This window comes from Mya arenaria, chromosome 12, assembly GCF_026914265.1.
Source record: "Mya arenaria isolate MELC-2E11 chromosome 12, ASM2691426v1".
Lineage (NCBI taxonomy): Eukaryota > Metazoa > Mollusca > Bivalvia > Myida > Myidae > Mya > Mya arenaria.
This window is the reverse complement of record NC_069133.1, coordinates 18172467-18185707: the sequence shown is the minus strand read 5'-3', so window position 1 is coordinate 18185707 and position 13241 is coordinate 18172467. Positions and strand designations below refer to the sequence as shown.

Below are 13241 nucleotides of genomic sequence, written 5' to 3'. Positions count from 1 at the left end.
GAATTTAAATATAAGGCTAGAATAAAGGTTGACCACAAATAATACAATTGTTTTAATATAGCAAACAGGGTGAATAAATGTCAAAAACAAAGATTCTTATGAAAGAAACCGAGTTTCACTTAAATGAACTGTGCTGAAAACACGGTACCTTATGAGACGATAGTAAATCACAGTAAATCTTCTACCACTCACCAATCATTTAATAGTTTTGCGTTTTCAGCTATTAAATACACAATTACATTCTTGTTTTCAGTGTTTTTCCGTATATGCATCATTTAGAAAGCAAATATAGAAACAAATATTATTTAACAATTTACGTAAGAAGGTAGGTTATTTGTATACTAGTTGTATGTTGATATCTGAATTTAAATATAAGGCTAGAATAAAGGTTGACCACAAATAATACAATTGTTTTAATATAGCAAACAGGGTGAATAAATGTCAAAAACAAAGATTCTTATGAAAGAAACCGAGTTTCACTTAAATGAACTGTGCTGAAAACACGGTACCTTATGAGACGATAGTAAATCACAGTAAATCTTCTACCACTCACCAATCATTTAATAGTTTTGCGTTTTCAGCTATTAAATACACAATTACATTCTTGTTTTCAGTGTTTTTCCGTATATGCATCATTTAGAAAGCAGTTTAAGGTCCATCACTCAAAATGTATGTTTGTTATACATGTGAATGTATTGATTTTGAGTATGAGTGTCACTTTAAGATATTGGTAACGTGATCTTGAAATCTAGTATCTGTATATAACACCCCTATATTACATATTAATTAGTGTGTCTTTGTTAGCATTGACATTTTCTTCAATATGGTAACTTACATCGTACTGCATATGTAAATAATGTTTAATACAAGATCTGCATATGTCCTACAAGCTTCATTAGTCACGTGATCGTTTGGGCCAATGCAGTGACGTACTCTAAAATTGAAATAAAAATGAAAACGTTAAAGAATTTAATAGGGAAATTTCATTTAGAAATTCGTTTCATATCAATAATTTCTGGTCTTGTTTACAGCCGAAATTTTCATTTGAAATGACATCAACAAAGTAATAAATTGATATATAGCATTTCCAAAATATGTATGGGTGTCGCAGATACAACATTATCCAATCTAACGTTCCGCATTATGCATTCCAATATTGCAACCGGTAATGTATGATTCAAAGATTAACCAATTTGTGTCATCTGTTTAAAAAGTCTCACAAGGCGATGATGCCAATGATCATTTTATATTGATAACAGTGACTTTAAATAACAACTCTGATAAAGGTTTCCTTTTATGTTTTAATTCATCTATATATCCTGTTAGATACGCAATGTCTTGCCTTATGTCCGGTTTATAAAATGCATGAGAATAATGTTATCAGAGAATAACTCTTATAAGAATAGTCGTTAGGATTTCGAAAGCAAGTTAACAACAGCGTTTGTCGTTAAAATGATCATTATCAAAATATGCCTTCAAAACAAGTATAAAATAGTCAGATATTATTGATTCTTCATAACGTTAAAAATTTGTTAGCATATAACTTAATAAATGTCTCAAAATCCTTTTTATTAGTTTACATACACATCATCAGTGCACCATATAAACACCAATCGTTTAACTAATGATGGATATTTCTTCTCTTTTCAGACTGGGCGAAGGACTGGGTAGGTATGTATTGTTTCTTTTTTTCAAATCAAACCGTTGATTATATCGTAAGGTATTTTCTGTACATGTTTTGAATATTTAAACGACAGTTCACTCCAGTAACAAGCTACTTTCTTACATGCTGATACTATAAAAGAGAAATGTGGGTAATCTAAATGAGAACACAGTGATATAAGTCCGACTTTGAAAGTTAAAGAATATTGAATAACTTTTCCTCAGCCCGCAGTAAATCAAGTGAGATAAGATACGTTAACCAACATTCCGTCTAAATTTCAAGCAGGTAACACTAAAAAAGTTTGACGTCATTCTATCTTGAACGATATGAGCTTACTGTCTGGAAGGTCAAACAACTATTGTCAAAATCTTTGATATTTTTATCGTAGCATTTGAATGGACAATAACTGAACTTAACCATGCAATTTAAGGGATTTCATATATAATTGTGTGAGAGTTGTAAATGTCACATCCCAAATTTTATGAGAAATTTATTGTTCAGGCTTGATCACAGAAGTGCTCGTAGCAAACTGATTCAAATTAGCATATGAGAATTCAAAAGGCATGTACCTCTGTGATTGTAAATACTTGATTGCATACGTGCTATTTAATGTCATTCTTACAAAATACTCAACTCAACTCAAGATAACTCAAACATCTTACCTTGCTTAAAGATACACGTATCGTTCCATGATATAAAGTTTATAGAAAAGATATGAAGTAATTTTTGTTGATGCAATGTAACATGTCAATTAATAACGACATGACAACGACCAGATCTGTGCTCAGCAGACAAAATAAACAAACACGATTATAACACTGAAAAACAGGTTTGGTCAACAATTATATATGCAAACTTCTTTAGAAATAATCAGACTTTTAATTCAAGCAATACAGAACACGCAGTCGTTTTAAATATTCTAAACTTTCATCATGGAATCCTATAAATAAAAGAATTAGAGCACCGTAGCCGATCAATTACGTGGTTGAACAGTCCAAGCCACCCTGTGCAAGCAAAGGCAAGAAAATTTAAACAACGATGCTTACCCTGGTCAACTAACAGAAAACAGACTAACCATTTAAAAAGACTACGCTTAAGTCAATAAATGTAAATGTGCAGATATAGTAATGCTAAAAAAGCCTAAATATAAAACATTAAATACAATCAGATCAGATGTATCAGATTTTTTAAATCAAATAACCGGACCCGATTTTGCAAATAAGTATGTTTAAATAAGTTCATACTAATTTGCAGAATCAGGTTCGTTTATTTTATCTAAAACAACTGCGTATTTTATTGGATGGCATCGAACTTGAAATGAAATAGACTTTTTCTACAACTTCTTCGTATAAAGTTTTGTAAGACCCAAGGTTTAGCTGTATTGTTTCAAACAACCTCGAATTTAAAAGTTTTAGCAAGAGGTATTCGCCCTTGTCCGGACATATTTTCTGATGGTATAAACACTTTTGAAACTCGTATATATATATATATATATATATATATATATATATATATATATATATATATATATATATATATATATATATATATATATATATATACAACAATAACTGAGAGATGATAAGAACGGACACAAATATAAGTTATGTTTATTTACTCTGGAGATGAATGATATTCTTTGTGGTTTAAACCAATACATTATGTGAAGGTAAATCAGCATCCAAACGATAAATTCGTTAAAATATGTGATAAAAAATCATATGAGTCACAAAAACTGAAGACGTTTGTTTTATTTCATTCCTTGATTGTGTATTCTAATTGAAAGACAACTCCGGTAGTAATTCTAAGAAATACATTTATACACTTGCAAGGTACTTCCCATGTAAGAACATGCTCTGCATATAACGAATACCCAAAGACATTGTGATATTTCATACAATAAAACCTTAACAAAAATACTATATTGAAATGATACGCATTATTATTCCAAATAACTTACCATCTAAGTTTTTATAATAATACGTACAAATGATCAGCTATTAAAAATCATGATTCATTTAAGCCTCAGGAAACAATCCGATAATATGAATGCAGTTTTATTGATTCGGATTGAAAGTCGTGGTTGCTATAGGAACATGCTTTGAATTGTCACATTTGACCGAATAAAATTATTAAAATTTTGAAGAAAAAAAGGAGAAGAAAAGATCATTACAATTGCCTTTCTCAATTTATACCAAATTCAATGATAGCTCTTACCATTTTAGTTTATAAAAGACTATACTTACATCAGTTACACTGAATTACAGAGGGTCGAGTTTGTTGAGAAAGATGTATTACTCTTGCCAAAAGTTTCTCTTAAAACGGTTCTATGTATAATATTCAAAAATCTGACTGCAAACCGAGTATTCGGACAGGCATCTTATCAGGGTTATAATGTGGTTACATAAGTTACAACGAGTAACAAGTATTTTTAAAACAAATTCGGAATAGTGCTTTTTTCTTAAGTTGAATATTGAGTTACGCGGTTATATTAATAAACCCTTTCCGTTGGTTCATACAGATTTATAAGTAAAGTATAAATGATATTCTGTTCATTAAATATAGCGCGCACGAAATGGGACACAAAATCAACGACGCAATTTCCGAAGTGACGCTACTTGTGCATACAGTTTGGGCGTTGTTCTGATGAAATGCTTCTTTAATGCATACAATAGAAAGAAAAAAATGTTTCAGTGTATGATCGCAATATATTTCACCTCGTGGACATCAAAAGTGAATACTTAACTCGTGGCTACACCATTCGGTGAACAAAATTACGATCAACTACTGAAACAAACAAATATCCTTTATTTAGTAGGTACATGTGATCCATCAAACATGTTCGGAGTTCCAACTCACTCCCGTTTGTCTTACTATCATTTTCCAGCTACTTCGTTATCCAAATGTCTGCCGTATATTACCGATTGCGTGTTTCTGCACCAACGTTAATCACAAAACAAAGTTCAATTTATACAAATTACTGCTACATACGTATCACCTTAACAGGTATACATATTAATTAATGTTACCAAAATATAATTGATTTTTCCCACCAAAAGTTCTTATCTATTCCGGTGATGTGTCCTTTATACATTCCCAGTTTATCAATATTTGACACTCTGTCTTGCTTCTTTCCAGACTTTATATTTGCCCGTTAAGTCGACACCGTTTATCTACTCGGTATACACTTTTAAAAATTTCAAACTCAACGTCCGAAAACAAAATCCTTCGCGAAATCTTATCTTACGCCAGCTTCTAGCTCAGTATCAGGAAGACTAAACGAGTCTTTAGAAAAGGCACAGGCTGCGATTTCTGGCATTGTGAAAGGTACCATGATCACTCGGTGCAGCGGGAAAGACTCTCATGCTGAAAACATCCGTCAGATCACATTCTCTAGATAGGTAGGATATAAAAAGTGTAGATTACCGACGAACAGGAAAATGAATACTCCTTCTGTATCCATCCATTTCAGAAATTCATTTAAGCGATTTTTACCGTTATCATAATGAGAAGCAAACATTTCAGTACCACTAAGATGGGCAATACGTATTTTACCCAGTGTAAAAAGATTCCCAGGCTCCTCAGTAAATGGATTGCCCATATTGTTCAATACAGTGTACAGCTTCTGTACTTTATCGAAGAAAGCCTTTTGTGTTTGTTCTGTCTGTTTATGATGTCCGGTATTTTCATTTGCATCCTTGGCCTCAGATGTCTTTTCATACTGAGTAAGCAAGTGACTGACTTCAGGTTCGGTAACCACATTTTTGTAATGCAGATGGGTCTACAGTCACAAAAATGGCACCACCATCAACTTTTATAACAACATTCGCTCATGAGCTTTGTCATTAGCTGAAAATTCACGATTAGATTTGTGAACAACAAGTTTACTGTTATGGAATTCTGTTATGGAATTATGCAGCTAGCAGTGGATGTGTATGTTCAAGCAACATTATGTCTCTCAAATGAAAGGGTAACCATCGTGCACAGTTCACATTGTTGTTTGCAGAACAAAATGGCATTTACTCGTACAGCAGTTGACGGTATAAAGTAAAGTCTGCTTCTTAAAGTGATCGGAACAGGGGCAGTATTGTTCATTCCAATTTCAACACTGGATTGCGACATTGAACTTGTGAACTTTCAGTTTTGCGTTTTGTTAACACAAGTCAGCGATACTGAGACCATCCTTTGTTTGTTTATTGGCCTCTGAACAGAACAGCCTGTATGCTTCCTTAATCAGATTGAAGCGAGTGCTCACTGTAACCTGGTGCATTTACCGTGCTCTAGTGACACGTGGAACAGAAAGAAAGAATTCTGCTGTCCACGAGGAAGCAGTCCCTTTCTCAACAACGGCTTCTGTCCATCCAACATTATGCAGGAGGGTTCCAATGGACTGAAATGCCGCCATTTCAATATGCAGACCCCAAAACATAATGACAAACGTGTCTTCACCATTCTTGGTGGCCAATGCCACTGTATTCGTTTTGCTAAAGCGTAGATTTTTTTATCATCGTGTTTGATACCTCTTTTATTAGACTAAATGAAGACATAATTTTAAACCTTGTTAAGGCGAGCTGTATTTGATTGATCGTACCTCTTAAGAGCTAGCACTGTTGCTCCGACACGATTCCTTTGTTTACTTTGTTTACAGGTAATGTTGGTATGCGGTCATTAATTACTTGGAATAAATTTATCAGTTTATGTGTTATTTTCTGCGTAATTCTTCATTGTTTTTAAGTTGATGCATGCTCTTATTAGGCTTATTTATTTAAATTAAGTAATAATTGATAAATGATGGGACAATTGTGAGGTAATTCTAAAAAGTTTAAGCCCCCAGTAGACTAGAGTTTCAGTCAAATCTTGTTTCACTGACCATTCCAAGAAGATAATCAAATCATTTAAAGGTAAAGCAATTTTGATAAGGGTAGGGTATGTTTGCGATGTTTGTTTTTGTGTACGTGGTGTAAGTTTGTTCTTAGTATTTGTATTTGTGTATGTGATTTTGATATGCTTGTGTCTATAGTTCATTGTCGTTATGGCGCTTGCCGTGTGTCCCTTGCTCAGCGTGCCGGTTTGCTAGAAATGGCGGTTTCTTAACTGTATTTACGTTGCATTTTTTTAATTTAGTGCGAAGGATGACAAATATCGAGCAAAGGACGGTGTTGACGACATTGAATATAAGAAGTCTGTTCCGGATGATTTACGAACGGCGACATTTGCTGAAGAACCTGAAAATGTGAACCAATTTGACGAGCCCAATGCAATAGGCAATCGCGAAACGGCAAGTTTAAAATTGTCGAAACCAGAAATAGCAGAGAAAGTGAGTATTTGAAGATGCATTTATTTTTATCCGACCAACAGTAACAAAGGGACCCTTATTGAATTCGTAGGATTCGGAAACTGGACATGTTTAACTATCTGTTACATTTTAGTTAAGACGTGGTATATATATTCATTCCGTGGTACATCTGTGTCTTGACTTCCAAACGAAGTAATTTAGTCTTAGTGTAAAGCACGTGTCACACGGTAGAATAAAAAGGTACCCATCAAGAGTAAATATCCGTTAATAAACGCCATTTAAAGGATTACTCATGTATACGCATAAACTATTTAAATGGAAAGCATCGGTTCTTGTTAAGTTTCTTTTTTATACACAAATACCGCTGAAGCTTTAAAATAATTTTGTTAGAGAATGATAAATCGCAACAATTAAATTGTTATTAAGGTTCCATTTAACATTTCGATGTTATGATAAATTATCCTTCAGTCGTGTAAACAGTGCATATAAAAGTATTTTAACATGTTTTTTAATTTGCCATGTCGAGCGTATGTTCTATTATGTACAACAGAAAAGGATGGTTTTAAATATTGATTCGGAAGAAAATTAGAGGTTAAATTTTCTTTTTCTAGCTACACCTGATGCAATGAATAATACAGTTAAATAAAAATATCAGTAGTATTAGTTAATATTATATATTATATATCATTCATAAATATAGTATTATCAGGTGTATTATAAAGTAATATATCCCAACATCAATATCGATTAATAAGACAGTCACATCTGATCTGTTATAACGTTATTCGTTATAATTTAATTTGTTTAAAGAAGTGTATGTTACAGGTAAATACCACTGGGAAGAATGCCTTGCAAGTCTCGGATAACAAAATACAGACGCCGCATATGGACACACACGAACAAGTATATTATTGTTTATGTTATTTCTCCATTTGGTAACTGTTGTGGTTCTTTAGTTGCGCGAACAATTAATCATCTGTATCAAAAATCTGGATTACTGGACCTTTATTGGATGATCAACATTACATTCGGATCTATAACGAGACATAAGTGTAATAACATTTTAACGCTGTTTACATCATAGCTGATAGTATTGTTTAGGTCAAACAATTAACATATTTTAATTCTTTTTAAAAATGGGTGTTTAATTAAAATGAACTAATTTTTGAACATCAAAATGTCGAATATATTACCTTTGTATTGAAATCTGAAACTTAATGAGTTCAACATTGATTTACAATAATAGTTTTAATAATGTACTGTGATTCAGCCTGACAAAAAATACAATGAACGTTTAAAACAATCGGGAACGAAAGGAACTGATGTTGAAATACCCATAGAAAAAGAAGAAGATGCGATGAGCATACCTGAAAAGACTGAAAACTCAGGAAGAGGGGTTATTGAGCTGGGTAAGCTGTATAATAAATGTTTATTTCTCTAAAATACCAAACATTCGTATTTTCATACCAAAAGTCTAACCATGTACAGAACAGAACAGATCAGAACATTTGTATTTATTTACACATTAACATTGTTGTACTAAATTTACATATATATTTATTAACAATATAATTTTACTATGTAGTGAGCAACTTATATTACAGAAATATAAGGGATGAACTGAAAATAGTTATAATGCTATTCATCAAAGATAGCACAATACCATTTGACTTTCATATACATGCACATGTTGAAACAATCGTTTTTAATGCCATTTAAAGTATAAATATTTAAACATAAGAATAAAACTTGACTGAAACATTAAATAAAAATGTTAATGCTATGCACATGACAACACATGAATGTGTTTACTCTGTACACGAACCATCTAAAAAGAAAGCGTATATGATTTTACATTCTCCGTCATTTTAAAAAAGGGCTGATCGTTATAACCGAAAGCTTTTATGTAATACTATTTTCCTTTTTAAAACACCGTTTAAACATTTCAATATTCTAAGCATATATTTGGCATAATCATTTTAAAAAGTATGCTTAGATTATGCAACAATGGGTTCATGAGTTATTATTATTTTATGGTATACAAGTGTACATTGTCACATTAGTATTTGTCACAAGATATATTTAATTCCTTTCAAAAATTCCTTTAAAAAATATAATTAACATTTCCTTATAAATGGTATGTTGTGTTAATTTCCGAAAATATTTATTTTAACATGTGCAATTTCGTATCACTTTTTTATATATGTTTTTGTTTATAAATGAGGTACTCTGTTTTGAACTACAAATGATTTCAAATGTAGTTCTTTAAGTTGATACTTTCACTCATTTTAAATATGTTCACTGTTGTTAATTCAGTGATAAAAGTCCAAAACGTGTGCAAGAAGATTTTACTTTAAAAACCGTCAATTAAAATATATTTGCATTGCTGATAATATGCCTTATACTTTATAAGAAAACTGTTTATAAAAAAACCACCAATAAAACGTTACCGGTTCTGACCATCCGCAACCGTTTTGTAAGGGTCATGATTTAATTAAAGATACAATCAAATATGTCGCCTATCCTTCAACTGCTTCAAACATCATAAACAGTGATTTGGAAAGTAATAACTACCGTGCTTTCAATTGAAACAAATATTCGTTCTAAAGTTATTAATCATAAATAACCATGTGATATGGAATAGGATCAGATAAAAACAAAAAGTATATGCCTGTGAATTTTCTTTTCAATATAATACAGTGAAAGACGACGGAATGTCGAAATAAAAAAGTCCGTATCACGTTTTTGTCCTTGTCTGATCCCTTTCCATGCTTTGATGAGTGCTGAAATTTACACACTGTTTGTTTAAATGCATTCAGCAATGCTAAATAAAGCCATAACATTGGTTTTGGAACGTGTTTTCATTCCTAAATAAACTTTTCCGAAATAATCTTACTCCTGATTTGTGTTAGTATTCAAGAAAATAAACAAGAACATTTAGGTGATGGATAAGTGACGGCATTTCAAAAAATTGAAATTTCAGGAAATAGCTTGTGAAAGCTAAGTGCTGTTTCGTGAAATAAGACATGAAAAGTGACCAGACTAAATCCCCGTTAGAATTAATATCCGTTTTGGTACGGGGGGATGTCCGGTGCCTGTCCATAGGGATACCATTTCCCATTTGGGATTATAAAAAATCAAACGACCGAGCAAACTTTGATGAAAAAAATCTGCACACGTATAATTTCTTTTGAAGGTTATTACAAAATATGGTATATACACAAAAGCATTATGAAAAATGCTGCACAAGTATCCATTCACTACTACAGTTACGTTACAACATTTGCCTACTTTTTCTCTTGATATATTCCAAAAGCATTGTCTTACTTTTCCGCCGATTCTATAATGTAAGAACAAAATTTACGCAAAATTAATTCCCAATTGTATCCAGATACTCTTCATATTTGAAACAAATCTTCAAGGATTGACATCTTTTTGTCTTAGGCATATTGGAGCCATTTTATTATGTCGGTTTAGGCAAAGTTCATTAAATTTTGAAAGTTTAATGTTCAACTTGATTTGTGACACTCAAAATAGATCTGACTGAAATTATTGATCTTTCGACAATTCCTTGTACGCACGTTGCCAGTGCGTATCATATATTTGGTGTTTCTATCATGATTTCTGATCATGATGTGACCGTTTGTACCTTGCATTTTAACATATCATAGCCATTTTTACGTTACACTGTCTTTTTTAACTAATAGCACTTATGTCAATAACGGTATTTGCAATGTATCGACTGTTTTAATTTAAATATTAACACACTCAAACATAAGCACCATAAACACTGGCGGGCACAATTATAGTATCAACAAATAATAGCTATGTCGTAACATCACATTTTCCGCATCAACTAGAACTATGCACATTGTTAATGTCGCCTGTGGGGGACGCCCATCTATGTTTATTAAAAGTGTGTACGAATAATTTCTGCTGTTAAATTGTCTAAACAAAATAAATATCGCTTAAAATAATTATTGATCACATATTTTGGGGAAAAGAAAAACGAAAATTGAAAAAATAACTTCAAATATAGTTGCCTTTCAAAGTAATTTGTGCAAAATTAATATTTCTTTGTGACGGTCATCAGCAACGAATGTTTTATCTCCGTTACAATTGTCACTTCATTTGCTCAGAAGGGGAAAAAATGTTTAAGTTACTATGAGAGGCTAGATACATCGAATGTGGTTAACTTTGCCAATTAAAGGGCCTTATCATTAATTTTGTATCAGGTGTAGAGCCGTCTTTGAAACCGAAGTGGCCATAATAAAGCTTATCGTTTTCACACCACTTTCTGACTAACATCCTGATCATAATTTAATATATTTACCAGTGACGTAAACTTTAATTTTCTGGATTAGTATTAGTATTTGCTAAACAGGGACAATTTGCACCTACATTCTGAATGAGCAAATTTGTCATAAATAGTATTAACAGGTCACAAAACAACGCGATCAAAAATATTTACCCAAAACTCAATCAATACCACAGGCTTTTAACGATTTAACGTCAAAATAGTGTCGACATTTTTTCCTGCCAACAATCAGTGTTTCTTCTGTAGAGATTTCGTGATCTTAGACAAAGAATTGACGCACATACATATTTGTTATGTATGTGAAACAATGAAATATAATACTTTTACTGGACTTATTATTTGTGTTATTTTTTCACTTTTTCGCTTAGAATTTACGGGAAGACGATACACAATAGGATTATAGACTTTACTTTTTAAGCTAAAAAACGGGTTATGCAACGTTTAATATCGGCAAATTTACTTCCACATTTCAAAACTGCCTTTTTGTCACTAGTCTTGTCTGCTTTTTGCTGACAGTAAATGTTTTTTGGAGCTTTTGCAATTCTCGCCAAATAAACAATGTCCTTAAATTGCAATGTTTTTACTTATGCTCATAAATACAGCACTGCATCACTTGATTTTGGGCATCATTTCTTCAAAGGAAGGATCGTAACTTGCCATCAAAATGTGTCTTATTTGCGCGCTAATAATCTTTTGAATTCATTGACGTATATATATGTATTAAACCTTACATAAAAGTGTCCCTTCATTGTTTATATAAAACAGGTGGGTGTTGCTTGTAATTTTCACAACGATTTTTTTTTAAAGTAAACATTATTAGATTTGATCAATAAAACACATCAAAGGCACTTTAAAATTATTAAGTAGTAAAAAAGGTGTTCGGTATAATATAAGAACTATAACACACCACTTTGAGCCATATGGCATTGTAAGGACAGGCCAGTCAGCCCCCGAAGGTAAATTGACCTCGGCTAACGCCTCGGTCCATATACACCTTCGGGGGCTGACTGGCCGGTCCTTATAATGTCATATGACCCTCAGTGGTGTGTAATATTTCTTATATGTTTACATAACACAATAGAGTGGTAATTCAAATAAAGATACATGTATATATGTTAAGACTCAAATAGACTCTTCAAAATAAAACTGCCAAATTTAAAAACCATTATCAAAACCAAATGCTTGTCACAAATGGCTTCGTGTAAGTCCATGACTTACCATTTGGGTTATCCTCTCATTGCATGCCATTATTACAATCTTTGACCAATATCTCATGACATTCACAGAACTTTTTTACAATAATAAAGTTCACAATGCACAACAATTGTAGGTCTGTATTTTCACATTTTTTTTACAAAAAACGCTAGTGTAAGTTAAGTTCTGAAACCCAATATTTCCGACCGGTAACTTGATGACTTAGACTATTGAAAATTTCCATTTTATGCTTAACTGAAATAAAATAATATTTGGATAAACAACTTGTGTGTTTAAAACTGCCTCCAATGCATTAAAATATACTCTTATATATAAATTTTCTGGATTCAAATTTAATTTCCATCTTTCACAAAATTGTTCTTATAATAACAACCCTTTTTTGTAATCCTGACTCTGTATCAGATAACAAAGATCAGCATATGGTAATATAACTATATTAAACAATTCAAAATCAATAGTTATTAATACATACATTCTCTTACATGCCTTTCAGATAAATGGATAAAAAACGGAGATAGGGATTCTCCTTGATGAAACCCCTAATCAACCTAAAAAATCAAAACGTAATTCATTGTTATATTTCACTTTTTACATAAAGGCCTAGTTATACCCCCACAAACGAAGTTTGAGGGGGTATATAGGAGTGAGCTTGTCGGTCGGTCGGTCGGTCGGTCTGTCTGTCGGTCGGTCTGTCGGTTTTCATGGTTTCCGGACGATAACTCATGAAAGGCTAGACAGATTTGAAAACT

General features: G+C 32.2%; 1 protein-coding gene across 1 annotated transcript in view; it reads left to right on the top strand.

Moving 5' to 3' along the window:
• The window catches only part of LOC128212262 (uncharacterized), an 89730-nt gene that overhangs the window by 70052 nt on the left and 6437 nt on the right, over positions 1-13241 (top strand). The window contains exons 14-17 of the mRNA XM_052917630.1: positions 1651-1671; positions 6788-6980; positions 7770-7862; positions 8230-8368. Of these exons, the coding sequence (XP_052773590.1) occupies positions 1651-1671; positions 6788-6980; positions 7770-7862; positions 8230-8368 (446 nt within the window). The remainder of the gene's footprint in view (positions 1-1650; positions 1672-6787; positions 6981-7769; positions 7863-8229; positions 8369-13241) is intronic.